Consider the following 20769-nt stretch of genomic DNA (forward strand, 5'->3'; position numbering starts at 1 on the left):
CCTCTTCCATCCTTTTTGCCCCTTTCCTCTTATTTTTATCTTTAAAAATAACTGGGTTGTTTTGCTTTTTATAATTGAATAGTAAGAGAGTTTTTTTCTGGATGCAAGTCCTTTTTCAGATATGTGTTTTAAACATTTTCTACTAGTTTATAGTTTGCCTATTCATTTTTTGAATGCTTTTTCTACATCTGAGATGAATCACAGGGTTTTTCTCCTTTCCTCTGTCAATGTGGCAGTTACATTGATTGATATTTGAGTGTTGACCGAACTTTGTATTCTTAACATACACCCCACTTAGTCATGGTGTATTATAGTTTTTACATAATGCTAGAATTGATTTGTGAATACTTTGTTAAAGATTCTTGTGTCGTTGTTCGTGAAGGATATTGGTCTTTCGTTTTTTTCCCCACTGTTTTGCAATTTAAAATTTCCAATCTCATTGTTGATTTTGGTAGCAGAGTTCTGTACCTGGCACTCTGTTTGGTCTTCCCCCTTTTGCCCTGTAGGCTTAAGTCTCCTCCATTTTACTCCTAGGATCTCTAGGGGAAAAAAGCCAGGGCTGCCATGGACTCACTTTGTTTTCTGTCTCTTAGGGGTCACAGTCCTTCTGTCCTGTCTATTGTCTAATTTCTGAAAATAGAAATTTTCTTTTTTTAAGTCTGTTTTTATCTTTGTTTGCAGTGGGAGGGCTAACTGGGTCCCAGCTATTCCCTCGTGCAGGGAAGCGGAAGCAAAGCGATGCCTTTCAAGTTGTGTCGGTGCTTTATTTCTCCTGCCTCTTTTCATGATGGCCTTTCATTGTGGAATTTTCTTCTTTTTCATTTATGGAATAACATTCTTTTTGGAATATTCAGCCTGTTGCTGAATCAGAGGAACTAAAGTTCTTAGTATTAAATTGGGTCATTTGTATTTAATTGCAGAATATTGTGTGCATTTGTTTTTGATAATACAAATTAAAATATTAAAATCTATGGGTAAGATGAGTTTCTTCTTAAGCTCATTAAGAGTTCTGTTGTGAGAAGAAAGCAAGGCTCCTGACGTCTCATAACGTTGAGGTTCAAATGATATGGTTACCTCTGACCCCTTGCAGTTAGTTGGCATAGCCGTTTCTGTGTCTTGGAAGGAAAGTGCGCCAGTGTCGTATCTTAAAGGTGGAACAGTGTATAATCATGTCTTTTTTGTTCTGTATAACTTGAACTTTTTTTTTTTTTTTTTTTGAGACAGTGTCTCGTCCTGTTGCCTGGGCTGGAGTGCATTGGTGCAATTATAGCTCATTGCAGCCTTGATCTCCTGGGTTCAAGTGATCCTCTCACCTCAGCCTCTCTAGCAGCTGGGACTAAAGGCACGCACCACCATGCCCGGCTAATTTTTTTGATTTTTTGGTAGAGATGAGGTCTTGCTTTGTTGCCCAGGCTGGTGTCAAACTCTTAAGCTCAAGTGATCCTTCCCTCTCAGCCTCCTAAAGTGATGGGGTTACAGGCATGAGCCATGGCACATGGCCTCTGAACTTAAGTTGTATTTTCTCTTAGAATGATGTGCTTCCTTATTGTAATTAGAAATATTTCTGTTGTTCTTCTTTATTGTGAGTAATTAGAAGTATTTCTGTTGTTAGTCAATGTAACTTTACTTTTACTGCCTTTTTAACTTATATAGTTAAAAAAAAACATGGCCAGGAACAGTATTTTATATATGCTTAAGGTAATGAATTATATTTTTAAGTTTAAGACCAAGTACCTAGTTCAGGACTGTGTATCTCCTGTCTCCTAATTTAGTTCTGTTTCCATTATCCTTTATTACTTCTTCTCTTTGTAATTAGGACAGTGATATTCAGTTGATTTCTCTTTTGCATTTAATATTTTAGTAACTTTTTGGATGTTACAGTTATCCTAGAAGAATGTCATAAACAAAACAATACTACTGACCAGGCGCGGTGGCTCACGATTGTAATCCCAACACTTCGAGAGGCTGAGGTGGGTGGATCACATGAGGTCAGGAGTTCAAGACCAGCCTGGCCAACATGGTGAAACCCCTAGACAGGTGTGGTGGTGCCTGCCTGTAATCCCAGCTACTCGGGAGGCTGAGGCAGGAGAATCACTTGAAACTGGGAGGCAGAGGTTGCAGTGAGCCGAGATGGCGCCTTTGCACTGCAGCTTGGGCTACAGAGTGAGACTCTATCTCAAAAAAAATAAATAAATAAATAAAAAAATAAAACAGTAATATTACTGACTTTCTCCTTCCCTTTGAAGGGGAAATTTGTAACTTCTGTTTGCTTCTTTTCCCCTAGCACTCTCTCCTGAATAAACACCTACAGCACTCATTGTATTAACATTTATTTTACAGTTTCATTCTTCCTTTGCCACTAGTTGTTTTTAGTTTTTTTAAATGTGTTTATTCTGTCTCTCTAACTGAATTTTAAGTTATCTGATAAGAACCTTGTCAATAAAGTTTGTTTTCCCTATGCAGTCTTTAGATGCTTATTTAATTTATTCTTTTGAATACTTTTTAGCCATTAATTGTCCATTGCCTTTATACTACTCTTTTCATTTACTGTCCACTTCCTCATGTCATTCACTTTCCTGTCTTGTCTGTACCATAGAGAGCAGGCCCACTCATAATTTGCCTTCTTACAACTTTATAATATTAATAGTTGAAATGTTTCACCAAATAACAACATGTAAAATGAGTATCAGTTCTTTCTGGTATTAAAATCAGAACTGTTTATGAACATTTGTCATTTAAAACATTATGGACTATTAAAGATTGTGTTTTCAAAGAACATGTACTACTCTTTGGGGAAGTTTTATAATTATTTCTAAAAAAGCAGGATACAAAGTTCTATATATAGTATGAAGGTTGTCTTATAAAATGGCTATTTATGAAGAAAATACATCAAAATGTTTCCATATTTTCTAAAATGAGCATTATTTTATCATTAGAGAAAAAACTTGCAAATGTTACGAAATAAAGGCAAATTGATTTTCTAATGTGAAATTTTACTTAATAATGTAATAGCATATCACACAGTGGTTCTCAATCCTGGTTGTAGAGTATGATCAGAATCTGGGTGTAGGGCCTGGTTATTGGTATTTTTAGTAAAGCTTCCCAGGTGATTCTTTTGTGCATCAAGATTGAGAGCCACTGGTAGAATCTGGCACACAGAGCACTTTAATTATTTTAAATGGAATCTTGTGGCTGGCACATTTTTATCCTTGTTTTTAGTAAGGGTGTGCAGGTACCCTCTGCTGCTGGTAAGGGTTTCTAACTTAATGTGGACGCTTTGTCAAAAAGTTGGTTATTGCTGATAATACATGTATCTGCCTTATGAAACAGCTCCAGATAGTTAACCCACAAATTTCTTATTTGGCATTGGAGTGAAGTTAAGACATACCCATTCAAGGTAGATGTTAGGCACATAATAAAAATGTTCTCACATGTACCAAATGATGGTCTCTGGTTTTGGTTGGGGCTTTAATCCTTGACCTACAGGACAGACACTATATTTTATTTCTGAAAGTAACTGTGCAGAGAGAAATGTTGGATAATGCAAGGAGAAGGAAATTTTCTTTTGTGTTTTCTTGCTGCCAGGCTTAATACGAAATTAGTAGTTCTTTGAATTGCACTTACCCTTAGTCATGTCAGTAGCAGAACTAGAGGCAGAGGTCAGGCTTTTGGATGGTATCCTAACAGGTCATTGTACTGTGGTCCTTTTCAGATGTGAACTGATATGAATCTGTATTTCACAGTTCCTTGGAAAGAAGTTTGCAGACTGATGTTTGATTTTCCTCACTGATGTTATGAGAAGTGACCTGAATTTTTAATTCATATATCATAATTTTTTGGTAGGAAGGAGAAATTTTGTACAGCTTCATTTTTAAATGGCAGCCAGTTGCTTTTAGCTGGTGCCATTGAAATATATCACATTTTAATTTTTTTTCTGTTGTCATCTTCATTTTGACACTTAGAAGTCTTAAAGAAACGTTTAGTGATATTCTAGTTAAAATGTCAGTCCCAATTTCTTTTCTAAATCTTGGCTATTATAGAGTTGGCAAAGTATTTTAGATTTGAAATATGTTAATAAAATTTTAGTTATGAGTTAAGGTATTTTCTTCAACAGGAATAGCTAGCTTTGGCTAGAGTGCAATGCCAAGGAAGTAGCTCCTTTATTTTGTGATAATGGAAGTTTATTGGATTAGAAGAAGTATGAAATGAGCTCAGAGAGCCTTCCTTATAGTGGGCTTTCATTATAATAGCCTGATTTATATGGTTGATTCTCATTATTACAGGTTTAATAAATTATTGCCTGAAGGAAAACTTGAAAGTTAAAGTTGATATGACATAGATTGAAACTGAATAAATCAGAATTTTATACTGATTTGTCTTAGGAAAACCTCTTTCAAACCTGAATTATATAAATGAGCTATTCCAAAGGTAAGCTTTGGAGAGGAACTTTACCAGAATTTCTCCTTTTGAATTTCTTTTTCTTAACGCTGATTCTGTGATTCCTACCAAAGACCTATTCTTAGCCATTGGCTGGAAACACTGCAAGTGTCTCTTGCAAATGCTTGCAAGTGTCAAGCTATTATTGCTGCTAGGAAAGGAGCCATAGGTTATAGAGGAACTTGGGTACTGAGTCCATAAGTTAAGGAATCAGCACTCATACTTTCAGTATGTTGGTTAGTTCCTCCTTCTTAAGGAGTTGATGCATGCCAAGCCATGATACTACTGTCTTCCAAGGTTAAGGTGAAAAGTATACTTACCTGTAACAAATAAGGCACGCTTGTTTTCAGGTTGTGATCCAAGTGTTAACGTGTGTTGCCCATTTACTGTTAAATGCTCATTAATAACTGCCTGACTGCAGATTGGCCAATCCGTTTTCCTCTAAGTACTTTATTTTTATTTTTGAGACAGAATCTTGCTTTGTTGCCCAGGGTGGAGTGCAGTGGCACGATCTTAGCTTACTGCAACCTCCGCCTCCTGGGTTCAAGTGATTCTCCTCCCTCAGCCTCCTAAGTAGCTGGGATTACAGGTACTCGCCACCATGCCCAGATAATTTTTGTATTTTTAGTAGAGATGGGGTTTCACCATGTTGGCCAGGCTGGTCTTGAACTCCTCACCTCAAGTGATCCGCCCGTCTTGGCCTCCCAAAGTGCTGGGATGACAGGACAGGCATGAGCCACCATGCCCGGCCTTCTTCTGAGTACTTTAATTGGGGATTCCTATTTTCTGAATTATAAGAAATCTGAGATAATTAGAGCAGAGAGTATGGAGTGGTTTTCTACAGTTGAGGGTATCTTGAGTGAAGAAAAGGTGAACATATTTTAAGTGCTTGCAAAAGTCATCTCTAGTAACCCAAAACTATAAGTTGTCACTCATTTAAGGTAGTAGGCCTCATTACTCACTTCCCCCAGTGCTCTATTTAACTTTGAACTCCAGTTAACCAAGATATTCTGCCCAAAATAATTTTTTCTCATACCTCCTAAAAAGAAAAGCAACCCTAAAATTAGTTTAGAAATGTTAGCTTCCTCATTTGAAGTTTTCACTGCTTTAAAAACTTTTTTTTAATTCCCAATAAATAATGACCAACACAAAATACCAGACATTAAATAAATACTAATTTTAATCAGATGAAATTTACTATTTAAAAAGTCCACAGAATTATAAGATCTTTTCCACTCTTACATATTTATTTAACAAGGCAAAACTGCTGACAGGCTGTTATTTCTTGTTTGTGCAAATACGTTTTTGTGAATGTATGTCTCTTTAGTAATAATTTTAATTGTTAATTTCTCTAAAAATATAAAATGAATGTAGTCCATAACATTGGTAGAAAACAATTGTTAATGAGCCCCATGTTTGGTTTGACAAATGTAGGAATCTGTCAGAAAGGAAGGATGCAGGTTAGTGGACAGTGCATGCTTGTTCAGGAGATGCATAATATAGGCTCTTCTTTGTGGTAAGGTCTGTTTTTGTTAGTCCTGATAAAGTAGATATAAGCGTAATGAAAACAGGAAAGGAATGGGATTTTGGCATTAATGGGTTAAATTAGGTATTGAAATTTTATTAAATCTGAGAAATATCTTGTAGCCCCTTGGTGATACAGTTAAGATGGTTGCTCATCTTTGCTTAAGGGAAAGCTTAATAAAGATGAAAATTAGTTTAAACATTTTTCTTAAACTTCTGCAGGCTGAGCTGTATATCTGATTTTGTATAATTTATCACTTATAGAAATGGAACTTGAGCAATATAAGAAATATAGACTAATATTTCTCTGAACATTTCTAAGGAGTTTGACTTAATCTTAACACAGTTATAAACTTAAGTATCAAAATTACATTGGACAGAAAAATAGATTTGTTGGTCTTTTTTGAAGGTTCATTGAAAATATCTCAGTAATTTTAACTACTGCTAGAACTAATTAACTCTTATATTTTAAGGAACCCAGTGACAATGGACCTCTTTTTACTGAATTAAAGTTCTACCAACGAGCTGCAAAACCAGAGCAAAGTAAGAAATACAGTACACATACGTTTACACTTTTAAAATGACCAGTTTTTTGTTTTAAGCCAAGACCTAGAGCATTATATCTTATTTTATGACTCTTTGTTATGTTTTTGCTTTATAAATTCCACTTACATGGGATTTGTATGAAAGAATTCTGGTCTTTTAATGGGTTTGTTGCATCAAGATTTTATCTATATAGATACATAGAATGAAGTTAATAATAAATGACCTATGATTTAGGAAATATTGTTAAACATTGAGAATTATTGATGAAATAGAACAGGATATCAAGGTAGAGAGCCAGAACCTCTCCTAGTCACTTTGGTCCCTTCTGTCCTTCTTCCATGTCTCTTAGATCTTGATTTCCTGGTTGAGGACTTTTATATTGAGGAAGAAAAACCTTTTAGATTGGTGTGAAAAATAGGTCTTCCTGTAGAAGCAAGTAAACATTACATAATTAGAGAGAGAAACTGCAACTTCAGGATAGTCCACCCGCGTATTCTCAGATTCCACATCCTCAGACTCAACCAACCAGGGATAAAAAATATTCCAGAAAAAAAAAAGCTACAATAAAAAATAACAATTCAATAATAAAAAATAATACAAATAAAAAACTAGTACAGTATAACTATTGACATAGCATTTGCATTGTATTACGTATTATAAGTAATCTAGAGATGAGATAAAGTATATAAGAGGATGTGTGGAGGTTATATGCAGATATTACACCATTTTATATGAGGGACTTGAGCATCTGGATTTTGGTGTCTTGAGGGGTGGGGGTTCCTGGAACCAAGCCCCTAGAACAAAGGAATGACTGCGCTGTAGTTTTGATTTAAAAAAAATGCTTTTTGTAGATTTTTCATTTTAAAGACAATTTTAAGGGCAGGATAACAATTTTGTAGGTTAATAAAAATGTTTTCATCGTAAAATGCTTTTCGTTATTGGTTATACTGTATTCTTCATTTTCTTTTTTATGAATACAGGTGAATTCTTCTTGCATGTATAAATACATTTTGCTCTTAATGATTTTTTAAAAAATTATCATTTATGTATAACAATTGAAATCACAAAGATCTGTTTTAATTTGTAGTTCAGAAATGGATTCGTACCCGTAAGCTGAAGTACCTGGGTGTTCCTAAGTATTGGGGGTCTGGTCTACATGACAAAAATGGAAAAAGGTAAAAATATGTGTGATTTGTCTTTCTCCTTCCCTTTTGCAACATTCACTATTTAGTTGGTTTAGTCAGTAATTATTTACTGATCACTCACAATATTACTAGGCCTCCCTCTGGACTATGTGGAGTGTATGTGACAGAGAGGAATAAGATGTTATCTCTGTCCTCTGCTTTCCATAGCAGCAGGCTATGATGCGTTATTAGAATAGGAGTGCCTCTCTAGTCAGGGAGCTTGTGCAGAGCAGTATCAACTGACTGGAACCCAACTGACAAGGAGGAACAAAGCCAAACACCCTGCCTTTTTTTCCTCCTTGCCTTTAGAAATAAACAAACAAAAACGCCTCTGTTCTTCATGCAAAAGGGGACCCCTTCAGGATTCCATTTGGTATTTCATGTTGGATACATAATCTGCCCACACAAGATTAGGCTCACCCTTTATGAGGGTTTTAGTCTAGCTGGTGAGTGAAAACAAAAATGTCTGAAACAATTGGAGAACAATTAAGTGCTAAGTTGTATAATACTGACTTACGTGTCTTAGGAGTTCAGAGAATGGAGAGAATGAATTCTTTGGGATAGTTTATTTGGAGAAAACTTCTAATACTTTGGTTCATAAGCAGCACTTGATACATATTTGAATGAATGAATGGAACTTCATGGAGTAAGGCTTTGGTAGCTGAGACTTGACGGGTAGATTTAGTTTGGAACTGGGGATATATTGCTTAGGATGATTTCAGCTGCAAGTAAAGGAAAACTTTGACTCAGGCAGTCATCAAGGGCCCAGGTTCCTTATCTTGCACTTTGCCCTCCTCTTCTTGGTTTTGTTCTCTGTTAGTTCTCCATTGTGTGGTCGCCAGGTGGCTGCTCCATTTCTAGGCTTCACATGCAGGCACAGTACCCAAGGGCAGAAAATGGTATCTATCGTGTGTTGTGAGTTTCACTTTCCTGGCAAAGAAAGCTTTCCCAGGAGCCCTGTGGCAGACTTCCTCTCACGCTTTCTTGGTCAGAATTTTATCAATACTTAAACCATTGACTGGCAAGGACAAAGTGATCACAGCGATCCATGTGGAAAAGGATGGAATGCCGGAACCAAATTGGTGCTCTGTTAGAAAAGATTGAGAGGAGGGGTAAGTAGTTGGGTAGGCAGCCAGTGTTGTTTACTTGGGATCCATGCCTCTCTTAGGGAGTGTGGGGATCCCTGAAGTCACTTTTAACATTTTATTTTATATGGTTTTGCTGGGATAGCAAAATATATTATAGTTTTTATAATATTTTCTGGAGAAATACTATAGAATAAGGATTAGTTAAGTTAGTTAAGAGCAAGGATTCTAGAGTTAGACTGCCTAGTTTTAAAACCTTGTTTTGCCCCTTAAAATGTGTGTGACTTTGGGCAATTTTTTGCTTTAATTTCCTCATCTGTGAAATGGAGTAACAGCTACCCACTTAATGATGTTTTAGTATAAAGCTACAAGAGTATATGTAAAACATAGATGTTAGCTTTTGCTCTCAAAGGGGTCTTTAATCGTTTAAATGTTAAAACCTACTGGTTTAGAAAATCATTGAGGAGGCAGAACAGCATCTTAAGTGGGAGATTAACGTGAGCACAGGCAGGATAGACTTTTATTCTACTGTATGACCCAATGGCCGTCTTCCTGTAGCAGAGGAAGAGGGCATGCGTGTAAGAGAGAAGGAAATAAACTTGGAGAAGGAGTCGGTGGCAGATAATGAAGACCCATAGAGGAAAGAACAGTTTGGAACCAGTGTATAGTAGGTAGTCAGAAGCTATCACTTGCTCTTGAGCAAGGGATGAGGTGACATGGTGGTGAAAGTGGCATTTGGGAAATGGTTTACATGGTGAATTAAAGACTGTCTAAAGGGGAGTAAGACAAGAAAAACCCTTAGCGATGACTTGCTAGGAAGCAAATCTGTTTGACTGTGTGCTCCAGTGTACAATAGTTATATTCCTAAGGAACAGTACATTATGAAAACCACATTTCATAGAGATGATTGGAAGAAAAGTGTACCTGGGGCTAGAGCATTTTTAGACTTGGAATAACAGCCTTTTCCTCTTTCCATAATTTGAGTATAAACGTCTTAAAAAAAAAAAACCAAGCACGGTATATTGCAGCAAAACCTAAACACCAAACAAATCTAGCACTAGATTGATTGTACTTGACTCCATCAGGTGTGGTCATGGGCTAGTTAACTTTCTGTCTCTCTCATTTCCCTATGTGTGAGATGAGGATAATAGTACTTACTTTATGAATTACTGTGAAGATAAATTGAAAACATGTAAATTGTAAGGGGCACAGAGTAAGTGCTGAGGAAATGTTTCTTGCAGTCATCATCACTGTGATTATCATAATTGCTTTCATTTGTTTGTCTGTGATTTTTGTTTGTCAGTGGTGGTATTTTGCTTGAGAATGATGGTCTTTTTAAAAGTAGCCCACACTGTCATATCACATTTTACCATATACATTCTTAACACACATTTTATGATAAAGTTCAGAACCAGTTAAACAGGGCTTTTGTTTGTGTGACTCCTGTGAGGTGACCAGGGACTAAGTGGGTCCAGGGTTGACTCTGTAAGCTGACTGATGAGGGCACTGCTGGAAAGAACTTCCCTGGTGTGGATCACAAGTGCCTTAGAGTGTGGTGACAAATGAGAACACAGTCTAAGTCTTAACTCACCACTTACTAGTGATGACTTTACCTCCCAGCCCATTTCTTCTATAAAATGAGGTTGCTAGAAATGTCTCCTTTAAAAAGATGGCATTAGTCATATATCAGGCATTGATTTACTTTTTAGGTTGAAGCTCTTAAAAAGAATCATTATAGGTCTTAGAAAATAAAGAAATAGAAAGTAGATTATTCTTCCAGCCCCCTTCCATGCCAGACATGCTTAGTTTTCCTTGTAACTCATTTGAATTAATATGTATGTAGGGCTTAGAACAATGTTAGCTGCTACCATTATTAAATTATTTTACACTGATTTATATTTTTCTTTTACTTGCACATTTTATCCAAGTCTCCAGAAAAGTATACATCAAAGGTTTTACTTTAGAGGAGTTACTTAGAAATAGCTTTCATTTTACTACTCAATGGTAGAGCCGTCTTTCCAGAAGAATGTGGTAATGGTTTCTGTGAAATTTGTGGAATCATGTTTCAGTTGATGTTTATGATTTAGGTATGGTGACAAGATTAAGGTCTTATTAAGAGTGGTGGTAGGGTGATTTGTGAATAAAAACAAAGACCTATGTAACAGAATTTACTAATAGACCCCATGTTGAATTAAGCAGTTGTGTTTTAGCCACCTTTCAGGCTGTTACAGAGGTTGTATTTTTGTTACCTGTGTATTACAGGTTAAGTATGCCTTATCTGAAATGTTGGCACCAGAAGTATTTTAGATTTGGGATTTCTTAAGGATTTTGGAATATTTGCGTTAATACCTACTGGTTGAGCATCCCAAATCTGAAAATGGGAAATCCAAAATGCTCCAGTGAGCATTTCCTTTGAACATCTTGTTGGCACTAAAAACACTTTCTAATTTTGGAGCACTTCTGATTTCAGATTTTCAGATTTGAGATGCTCATCCTATGTTATAATCATTACACACGTCACCTATTTAGTAAAAGCCAACATGTATATGTGCCCTGGTCTCATCTCTCAACCTTGCAAAATCTGTTATACAAAGGAAACCAGGAAGTCAAAGTTACCATTTTCACTTTATTATCTTACAAGCCAAGGTGCTAGGAAATCTTACATGAATGAATATATTTTGTCACAATTTTTTTTTTTTTTTAATTGAGGTGGAGTTTGCTCTTGTCGTGCAGCTGGAGTGCAGTGGCTCAATCTTGGCTCACTGCAATCTCCGCCTCCCAGGTTCAAGCAATTCTCCTGCCTTAGCCTTCCGAGTTGCTGGAATTACAGGTTCTTGCCACCGTGCCCAGCTAATTTTTGTGTTTTTAGTAGAGACGGGGTTTCACCATGTTGGCCAGGCTGGTCTCGAACTGCTGACCTCAGGTGATCCACCAGCCTCGGCCTCCCAAAGTGCTGAGATTACTGGCGTGAACTACCAGGCCCGGCCACCACTGACTAATTTTATAACCTTGGACAAATCACTTTACCTCCAAAGACCTTAGTTATTTTATTTATTAAAAGATGTTTAGACAAGATGATTTTCTAATTTTCTTCCAGTTCAAAAATGAATAGAATTCTGAGTTACTTGTTCAACATCTTGTCTTTTAATGTTAGTCAACTCTTCCTTCCCTGTTGAACTTGTCATATTGTTATCATAGAAGCCTATAACATATAAATGGGATTTTTGTATCCTACTGACATTTATTTCAGTTAATATGTAGTGCAGTGGTTAAAAGCGTGATTTTGCCACATACTAGAGGACAAATTATCAGTTTTCTTCTGCTGTAAAATGGGTATGATAGGAGTTACCTACCTTATAGAGTGATGTGAGGTTTAAATGCATTAATAACGTTTTAAGTACTTACAGTAGTGCTGTGTGCATACCAGGTGTTCAGTAAATGCTAGATGTTATGGTGTTGATGATTCATAATCTTCCTCATTGGAGATGTCCTGATACATTCTGAGTGTGGTTTTGATTTTTATTGATTTACTGAATGATTTCACCAGACAAGTTAGAATCTGGAAAACTATTGAAGATAAAAGTGGTCCTCAGAGCAGAAGCTAAGCAGTGTTATTGCAAATAGGTGATGCTTTTCTGTACATACTGAAATATAACATGATTATTGAATCTGAGTTTTGGGTGTTGAAAGTGACCTTAGAAAAGGTGAGTCCCTACTCTCTCATTTTACTTCTGTGGAAATTGAGGCCCAGGAGGTAATGTGACTCAGCCAAGGTGACATAGCTGCTTTATGCAAAGCCAGTTATCTTCATGTTTTTTCAGGATATTTGTTTTTCCCCAAATCTTGGCCATTGAGTGTTTAACGTACAATCCTTTTACGCCATTTAAACAATGGTATTGAATCTGGCTCTTGTTAAAGCATCTCACGAGAATCTTGATTTTAGCAGAATGTTGTTACTGCTGAAATATACCTTAAAAATAAGGAGAAACAGTCACAGGAAGGAAGCTGATATCCAGAAACATGAATTAATTTTAACTATGAGAAAAATCAGTGCTGTCATTTTTATTCAGCTTGTTTTATTTTTACCGTGAATAAACTTGTTGGGTTCTCTCTGTGAGCATTATCTTAAATTGAATAGTCTCCTGAAACTAGCTGCGACCAGGAAGAGGCCCTCCAGGTAAAAAGCAGGACCTGAAAGCACTCTGAACTCTTTGAGATTTCTAGTTGGGAGAAATTGTTGCAAATGTTTGTATTTCTTTTTTAAAGAATACTTCTTTACTAAACATTGTCTTGAAAAAATTACTTTGAGAGTACTCATTGCAAAGTTGGTTTTCTTGAATTGTATTTTGTTCATTGGCTTTTCATATTTGTCTTCAGTTACAGGTTTATGATAATGGATCGCTTTGGGAGTGACCTTCAGAAAATATATGAAGCAAATGCCAAAAGGTTTTCTCGGAAAACTGTCTTGCAGCTAAGCTTAAGAATTGTATGTGAGCTATGTTCTTCTTGTTTTTAAAAAATTGTTTTGAGTACAGTAAAGGCTAGTTTATGTTGAAGCTTGGTCCTCTGCTGGCTGGTGTTAGGTACTGCATTAACTTATTCTGTATGATACTTTCATAGCTGGATATTCTGGAATATATTCACGAGCATGAGTATGTGCATGGAGATATCAAGGCCTCAAATCTTCTTCTGAACTACAAGAATCCTGACCAGGTAGTTTTATAACTTTAATTTCTACTATTAAAAGCGTGTTGTTTGAAAATAAATATGGTTGCTTTGAACTTTTGAACCTGTGTAGAAGTTTTACTTTTTGAAGTAGATATGGTAATAATATTTCTTCTTGACACTTTGATCTAGTTAACATTCTGCATTTTTGATGTGATTTGTTGGCACTTTATCAAGTTGGCTATTTTGCCCTAAATAATATTCAGAAGAAGTGCTTGTGATACAAAATGAATTTCAAATAGCTATTTGGGGGTGGAAGCTTAAAATTATATAGTACACCAATGAATTATGTTTGCCTGTCTGCTTTGTCACTTTTTTTATTCCTTTGTTCAAGAAATCCATCAAATGTAAGTGTTCTATTACTTGGAAAATTTGGTCTTTAACATGTTGATTATTCAAATCAATTGGTTTACAGAAATATCTTAGCTGTCTAAATTTGTATACCCTTAGTGTTTGGAATTCAAATGTGCATTTTTTTTTAGCTTATTACATTCCCTTTGTAATTTTTACTTTCTAAGGAAAGGAGAAAAGCTAATGTTATTATACCTTTATTTAGGTCAGTTTAGTTGAAGTAGAGGGATCTATACAATTTTCCTGTATAACTGTTTCTGTGATTTCAGTGAAAGTAAGGTTTAGTTGACATTCATACTTAATGTATGTTCTCACTTCTTACTTGATCTTATATAAAAAGGAAGATTTAAACATTTTAAATGTGTTTGGGTACTTTGATTATTGTAATTATTTGTCAGTACTCTGTACTTCATTCTTTCTCTCAAATGTACCTTTAACTGCCTTTGCTTAGTTTTTCCTTTTTCCTTTGGCTCTCTTTTCTTTTTCTGTCGTCTCGTATTTGCTTCCCTTCCTCCAATGTCAGTTATGGTGGATATAAGGGAATCTATATAAGTATAAAAGAAGAAAGTTACTATACTATTAAGATAGTGTGCTAATGGAGAAATCTTAAAAAGGCAATCATCAAATTCATCTCTGCTCTTTCTAGCCATTTCTTTTTAGATATTTTCTAGGCTAAGAACAAAGAAAACGCAGCTAACATCCTGAACAGTAAGGGTTCCATTAATTGAAATAGGCTGGACTTGTACAGTATAATAAAATACAACTTATATCACTTTGCAGGTGACTAAAACATGCTGCCTTTGTTTATATGGAAATATTTTTGCAGCTCTGTTATCCTTAGACATATGCTTTGGATGGGATTATTTTTCCAGTGTTAGATGTATGTGCTAGATCTAGCCACATATTTTTACTTCAGTTTCCTCTTGTGCCCAGATGCATGCATTTGTGACATTTACTCAGAATTAGAGATGTAATGTGTGGCTATGGAATAGAAGAAAGCCAAGTTTATTAGCTTTGTATGCTAATCAGACCCACATATATATGCCCACGAATAAGTATGTATATAATATTAAAATTTACTTTTAATCATGAAGACTTGGCTTTAGAATATAGTATTTAGATATAGATAAAAGCCTGATCTAACAGTTCTTTAGATCATTATTATGATGTATGAAATGTTTTTATAAAGTAAATTGAAATTTGATTATTTTACAAGTGAAGAAACAGAGGAATAGAAGGTAACTAACATATCATGTGTCAGCATCATTAGCAGTCTTCTACTGGGTGTGCTTTTCTGTGTGGAAAGTAGCAGTTGTATTGCAACAAGTATTGACGGTTTGCTCTGTGCTCAATTTTAGAGTCTGTAAGATAAAGTATAAAATGTATAATTTTCGTTCAAATTGAGACAAGATTAATTACAAGTATAACATATACTTATCTTAAAAAAGTATATAAAGTCAAGTGATTACACTATAGCTATGTGGTCATTTAACATTTTTATTAAAAATAAAAAGCCTTTCAGAATTAAGTATTTGCTGTTGTTTGCATTTTGGATCTAAATTGTTTGGAGTGTTATGGAATGACCTTTTAGGTGAACCCACCTTCAGATGCCAGTATTTTGTTTCTGTGCTTTAAAGGGGTATATGTGCAGTGACTTTGACTTTAGTTTGTCTTGGTGCTTGGAAATTTATAGGTGTACTTGGTAGATTATGGCCTTGCTTATCGGTACTGCCCAGAAGGAGTTCATAAAGAATACAAAGAAGACCCCAAAAGATGTCACGATGGCACTATTGAATTCACGAGCATCGATGCACACAATGGCGTGGGTATGTCAGTAGTACTGGAGTGAGAAATAGACTGCGAATGTTTTCACCCAGATTCCTACATAGTTCTTAATTATGCATAAGTAAATGAATAGATAAATAAAAATTGAAAAGGCACAGTAGCATGAGGAAAGAAGGCAGAGGTGAGACTCCTACAACTGTATTCCAGGACCATCTGTGTTCTTCTGTCCTGCCTTTTCCTCGCAGCCTTCAAAGATAACCAAGAAGGTGGTAGTGGTTCATTCAGCTGCCATGAGGATTTCTTTTTGGTTTTATTTAGTTTAATTGGAATGTTTGTTTTTGTGTTTTTTCTCAAGTTTCTTATGTATCTACAACTTTATAACAGCTAACTTTTATTTTGTTACCTGTTAAGTTAGTTTATTTCTTCAGCAGTCGTTTCTTCTGTGCTCAGAGCTGTGGAAGAACTCAAATACCCAGTTCTCTGGGCCTCTTAATAGCATATAAAAATTTTAAGAATATCTTCAAGTTTTCCAAAGGAAAACTAGTTTTATTTCTAGACTAACAGTCTCTGCTTGAAACCCTGAAATTTACCAATTTGGGTTTTAAAGTAGATTATTAGCTGGAAGTTAATTGGGAGATAAGCTATTTCTTTTATACTGTCCAATGTTCAGTACCTAGGTGAAATGCAGTCAAAATTTTATGATGAAAAAACAGACTGTGGAGTTGACTTGTTTTATGTTATTACTTTATATATACTTTAAATTATACATTAAAAATTATTTCAGTCTACCTAATAATGTTCTTCTCTTGCATTTGTAGCCCCATCAAGACGTGGTGATTTGGAAATACTTGGTTATTGCATGATCCAATGGCTTACTGGCCATCTTCCTTGGGAGGATAATTTGAAAGATCCTAAATATGTTAGAGATTCCAAAATTAGGTAAAGGAAAACTTAAATTATTTCTAGCAAAATCATGATAAGCCAAATGTTTTTAGTCACAATTTCTTGATAGGAACTATAGTTTCAACTGATACTGATATAGAAATAAGAAAGTACTTGTTAAACAGTAAGGTTCCTTGGTCTTTTGTTTATTTTAGAAAAATGTCTGTAAGCATATTTAGGATGTAGCACAATATGGCTTAATGTGCTATATATTTTTATTTCATATTAACATATGACATCAAGCTTCAAACAGTGACTCATTCTTTAATTTTTAACAGATATAGAGAAAATATTGCAAGTTTGATGGACAAATGTTTTCCTGAGAAAAACAAACCAGGTAGGAAATGACTTCTTCAGTGTTAATAGGGATTTTGTTTTCTGGGGATAAAAAGGCATGATATCCATGGAATAGCCCTTAATGTAAGATGTTAGGTGGTGGCCAGGCATGGTGGCTCACACCTGTAATCCCAGCACTTTGGGAGGCTGAGGTGGGTGGATCACGAGGTCAGGAGATCAAGACCATCCTGGCTAACACAGTGAAGCCTCATCTCTACTAAAAATACAAAAAATTAGCCAGGCGTGGTGGCGCACACCTGTGGTCCCAGCTACTCGGAAGGCTGAGGCAGGAGAATCGCTTGAACCCGGGAGGCGGAGGTTGCAGTGAGCCGAGATTGTGCCACTGCACACCAGCCTGGGTGACAGAGCGAGACTCCGTCTCAGGAAAAAAAAAAAAAAATGTTAGATGGTTTGTTAAATGAATACTTGAGCCTCATTCAATTATTATTCAGTGCTTTTAGCAAAGGAAGCAAATTTCATTCATCCATTAAGTTAGTAAATATTAAGGCTTTATTGTGTACCAGGGACTGGGGGTACATCAGTGAACAAAACAAACATCCCTGCCCTCATGAAGCTAGCATTGTAGTTGGAGGATTTTAGACAGTAAACACATGAGCAAAATTTATATGTTTCCCCTGGTTAGTACTGTGGAACTAGAAGAAAACAGGGAATAGAATTAGGGGGATGGGGATGGGGTGGGTAGTAAAGTAGTGAGGAGGACTGTAATTTTAAGTAGGCTCTCCAGGGACAGCCTCACTTGGAAGGTGACATTTGAGCAGCTGTAGGAAGGAGGTGAGGGAGGGAGTGAGCTGTGTAGAAGTCTGGGGAAGAGAGTTCTAAGCAGAAGGGACACTAGTGCCCAGGAGATGTGAGGACTGTGTCTTCATAGGTAAACATGAGGGCTTTGGCTTTTACTTCAAGGAAGAGTGTGAGGTTTGTAGTAGAAGAGTGACATGAACTGCTTATCCTGAGGGGAAGGGTCTCCTGCTTCTGCCATGGGGATGGACTGCTGAAGGAGCAAGGATGGGCCTAGGCAGAAAGCAGGTTAAGAGGCCACTGCAGTAACCCATGCAAGAGAAGTAGCAGCCAAAGAGTGAGAATTGGTCAGTCTAGATATATTAAGAAGTCTTTCTAAGCCTTTGCTCAGTTGTCTCCTTTTCAGGGAGGTCTATCCTGACCTTATGCTATTTAAAATTGCAACCTACTCCCCATATCAATAAATACAATGTGGGTTTTTCAGAATTGTCCCATGGACCTCATAGCAATCAGTAGCCTCTCCCTCCTGGCCGAATGAGTCACTTACCTTAATTTCCAACACCAAATATTTGTGTTTAAAATTTATAGAAATGGAGTTAATACAGTGAATGAAATACGTAACAATTCCTGTCCTCATGAAATTATTGTTTACTTCTGTTAGTGTCCTTTTCTTTCACTTAGTAATGTATTTGTGAAATTCATCCCCATTATCGCATGTTTTTTTTTGTTATTGTTGTTGTTTTGTTTTTTTGAGACAGGGTCTCACTCTGTTGCCCAGGCTAGAGTGCAGTGGCACAGTCACAGCTCACTGCAGCCTTGAACTCCTGAGCTCAAGAGATCTTCCCACCTCAGTCTCTGAAGTAGCTGGGACTACAGGCACATGCCACCACACCTGGCTAATTAAAAATTTTTTTTTGTGGACATGTGGTCTCACTATGTTGCCCAGGCTAGTCTTGAACTCCTGGGCTCAAGCAGTCCTCCTACCTCAGCCTCCCAAAGTGTTGGGATTGTAGGCATCAGCCACTGCCCTTGGCCCTATTATTGTATGTTTAACAGTAGTTTCCTCATTGTCATTTCTATATGATATTCTATTGTAGTTACATACCATCATTTATTCTGCTCTTAGGTCGTCTCCAATTTTTGGCAGTTGCAGCTTGCCAATTATGCATACAGATGTATAGTCTACCTGCAGTTGGTTTTTGGGTATTATTTGAGGAGGGGTCATGTATCTTTCCTATCCCCATATTTATATCTAATTGACCCAGCAGCCTTTCTTGAAAAGACCATTCTTTCCCTTTGTTGTCATGTTTGTCATCAGTCAAGTGTGGATCTGTTCATCTGTTTCTGGACTCTCTTTTTTCAATTGTCCTTTTTGCCTATTCTTGGACCACAGTCTTAGTTACTGTAGCTTTATTTTAAGCTTGATATCTGGTAGTTGAAATTCTTTGGCACTGCTTTTCTTTAACTGGACTTTGCTACTTTGCTATTCTTTTCCCTTTGCATTTCTATTTAAATTTTAGAATCACCTTGTCAGTTACACACATGCTCACCCACCTCCAAGTTTGCTGGAACCTTGGGATTGAATTTGACTCTGTAGACCAATTTGGGGAGCACTGACATCTTTATACTGTTGAGTCTTCCAGTCCACTTATATGGTATATATTCTATTAAATTTGGTCTGTCTTAATTTCTCTCAACTGTGTTTTATAGTCTTCTCTAGGAAACTCTTGCTCATCTTTCATTGTATTTGTTGCAAAGTATTTAATGCTATTTTAAGTATTTTTTAATAGTTTATTTTCCAATTGCTTTTTGCTGGTATATAGAAATAAGATAGATTTTTATATACTTACCTTGCATTTTACGACCTTGTTAAATGTATCTACTAGTTCTAGTAGTTTTTTGTAGATTCTGTAGGATTTTCCACATGTAGTATTATGTTGTTTGTGACTAAAGACTGGTTTACATCTTCTGTTCCACTCTTTATGCCTTCTATTTATTTTCTTATTGTACTAGCTAAAAGTACACGTAACTATTCTGTTATACTGAAGGGATATGGCAAAAGTGGACATTTTTCTCTCCCAGGGGAGCATTTTCAATGTTTTATCATACATGGTGATATTTGTTTTAGGTTTTTTGTACATCTCCTTTATCAGATGAAGAAATTGGAAGTTAGGGATTGTTGTCCGTTTTTTTCTTGGTATATTCCAAGTATTTAGGAATAGTGCCTGGCACATAGGAGGTGCTTAATAAATATTTGAGTTAATGCATGTGTGTATATATGCACACGTGTGTGTGTGTGTGTAGAACTGATAAGATCTCTTGAAGGACTGGTGTGAGAAGAAATGATTCAAGGGTGACTAACTCAGATTTTGGCTTGAGGAGCTAGAAGGATGAAAATCTCAGTAACTGAGACAGAGAAAACCTCAAGTTTTAGGGATAGGTCAAGAGTTTAGACGTGGGTTTGTTGGAATTAATGGTGATATTTACACATCCAAGGACCAGTATATGAAATGATGGATATACAAGTCTGGAGGTCGGGGGAAAGGTCTGTGTGTGAGTCATTAGCTCAAAAATGAATTTTTAATGTTGAGAAGTGTTGATCTTGACTAGTAGGATTTGTTTTTTATGGTGTGGTTCTAAGTGTACAGTAAACTTTTATCATTTGGAAGCTGATTTTTCTCTTTTATAGGAAAGCCAGATCTTATTTCTTTCTTCTTTCTTTGACCTCTTTTTGGTGTGTTTTATTTCTCATTTACACGAAGACTATAGCTATCTGCTATAGAGCTAATGGCTTTGATGGCAAAAACAAATTGGCTATGATATTCATTGTATTTAAGGACATTTTACTTTCTAATCTTTATTCTAGATCCCTTTGTTTTTTTTATAACTTTAGTACTATAATAGTTATTTTTATGAATATTTACATTTTAAGTTCTGTCTTGTTTCTCACAATTACAGAAAGTGTGTTTTACATTGTATCTCAAAATACTTTTTAAATTTCAGTTATCTGGCAATTCCTGAGTTCAAAAGCATACTTTTCATTGAAGTGATTGAAAAAAATAGGTATCTTAACAAGATGTGTGTTTGCATTCTAACTT

General features: G+C 36.0%; 1 protein-coding gene across 7 annotated transcripts in view; it reads left to right on the top strand.

Annotated features, from left to right (window-relative positions):
- The window catches only part of VRK1 (VRK serine/threonine kinase 1), an 84320-nt gene that overhangs the window by 42418 nt on the left and 21133 nt on the right, over nt 1–20769 (top strand). For all 7 annotated transcript variants that reach the window (XM_004055669.5, XM_019010197.3, XM_063698174.1 and 4 more), the window contains exons 4-10: nt 6435–6504; nt 7595–7682; nt 13154–13262; nt 13397–13489; nt 15546–15678; nt 16456–16576; nt 16858–16916. In XM_004055669.5, coding sequence (XP_004055717.1) covers nt 6435–6504; nt 7595–7682; nt 13154–13262; nt 13397–13489; nt 15546–15678; nt 16456–16576; nt 16858–16916 — 673 coding nt within the window. The remainder of the gene's footprint in view (nt 1–6434; nt 6505–7594; nt 7683–13153; nt 13263–13396; nt 13490–15545; nt 15679–16455; nt 16577–16857; nt 16917–20769) is intronic.

This window comes from Gorilla gorilla, chromosome 15 (assembly GCF_029281585.2).
Source record: "Gorilla gorilla gorilla isolate KB3781 chromosome 15, NHGRI_mGorGor1-v2.1_pri, whole genome shotgun sequence".
NCBI lineage: Eukaryota > Metazoa > Chordata > Mammalia > Primates > Hominidae > Gorilla > Gorilla gorilla.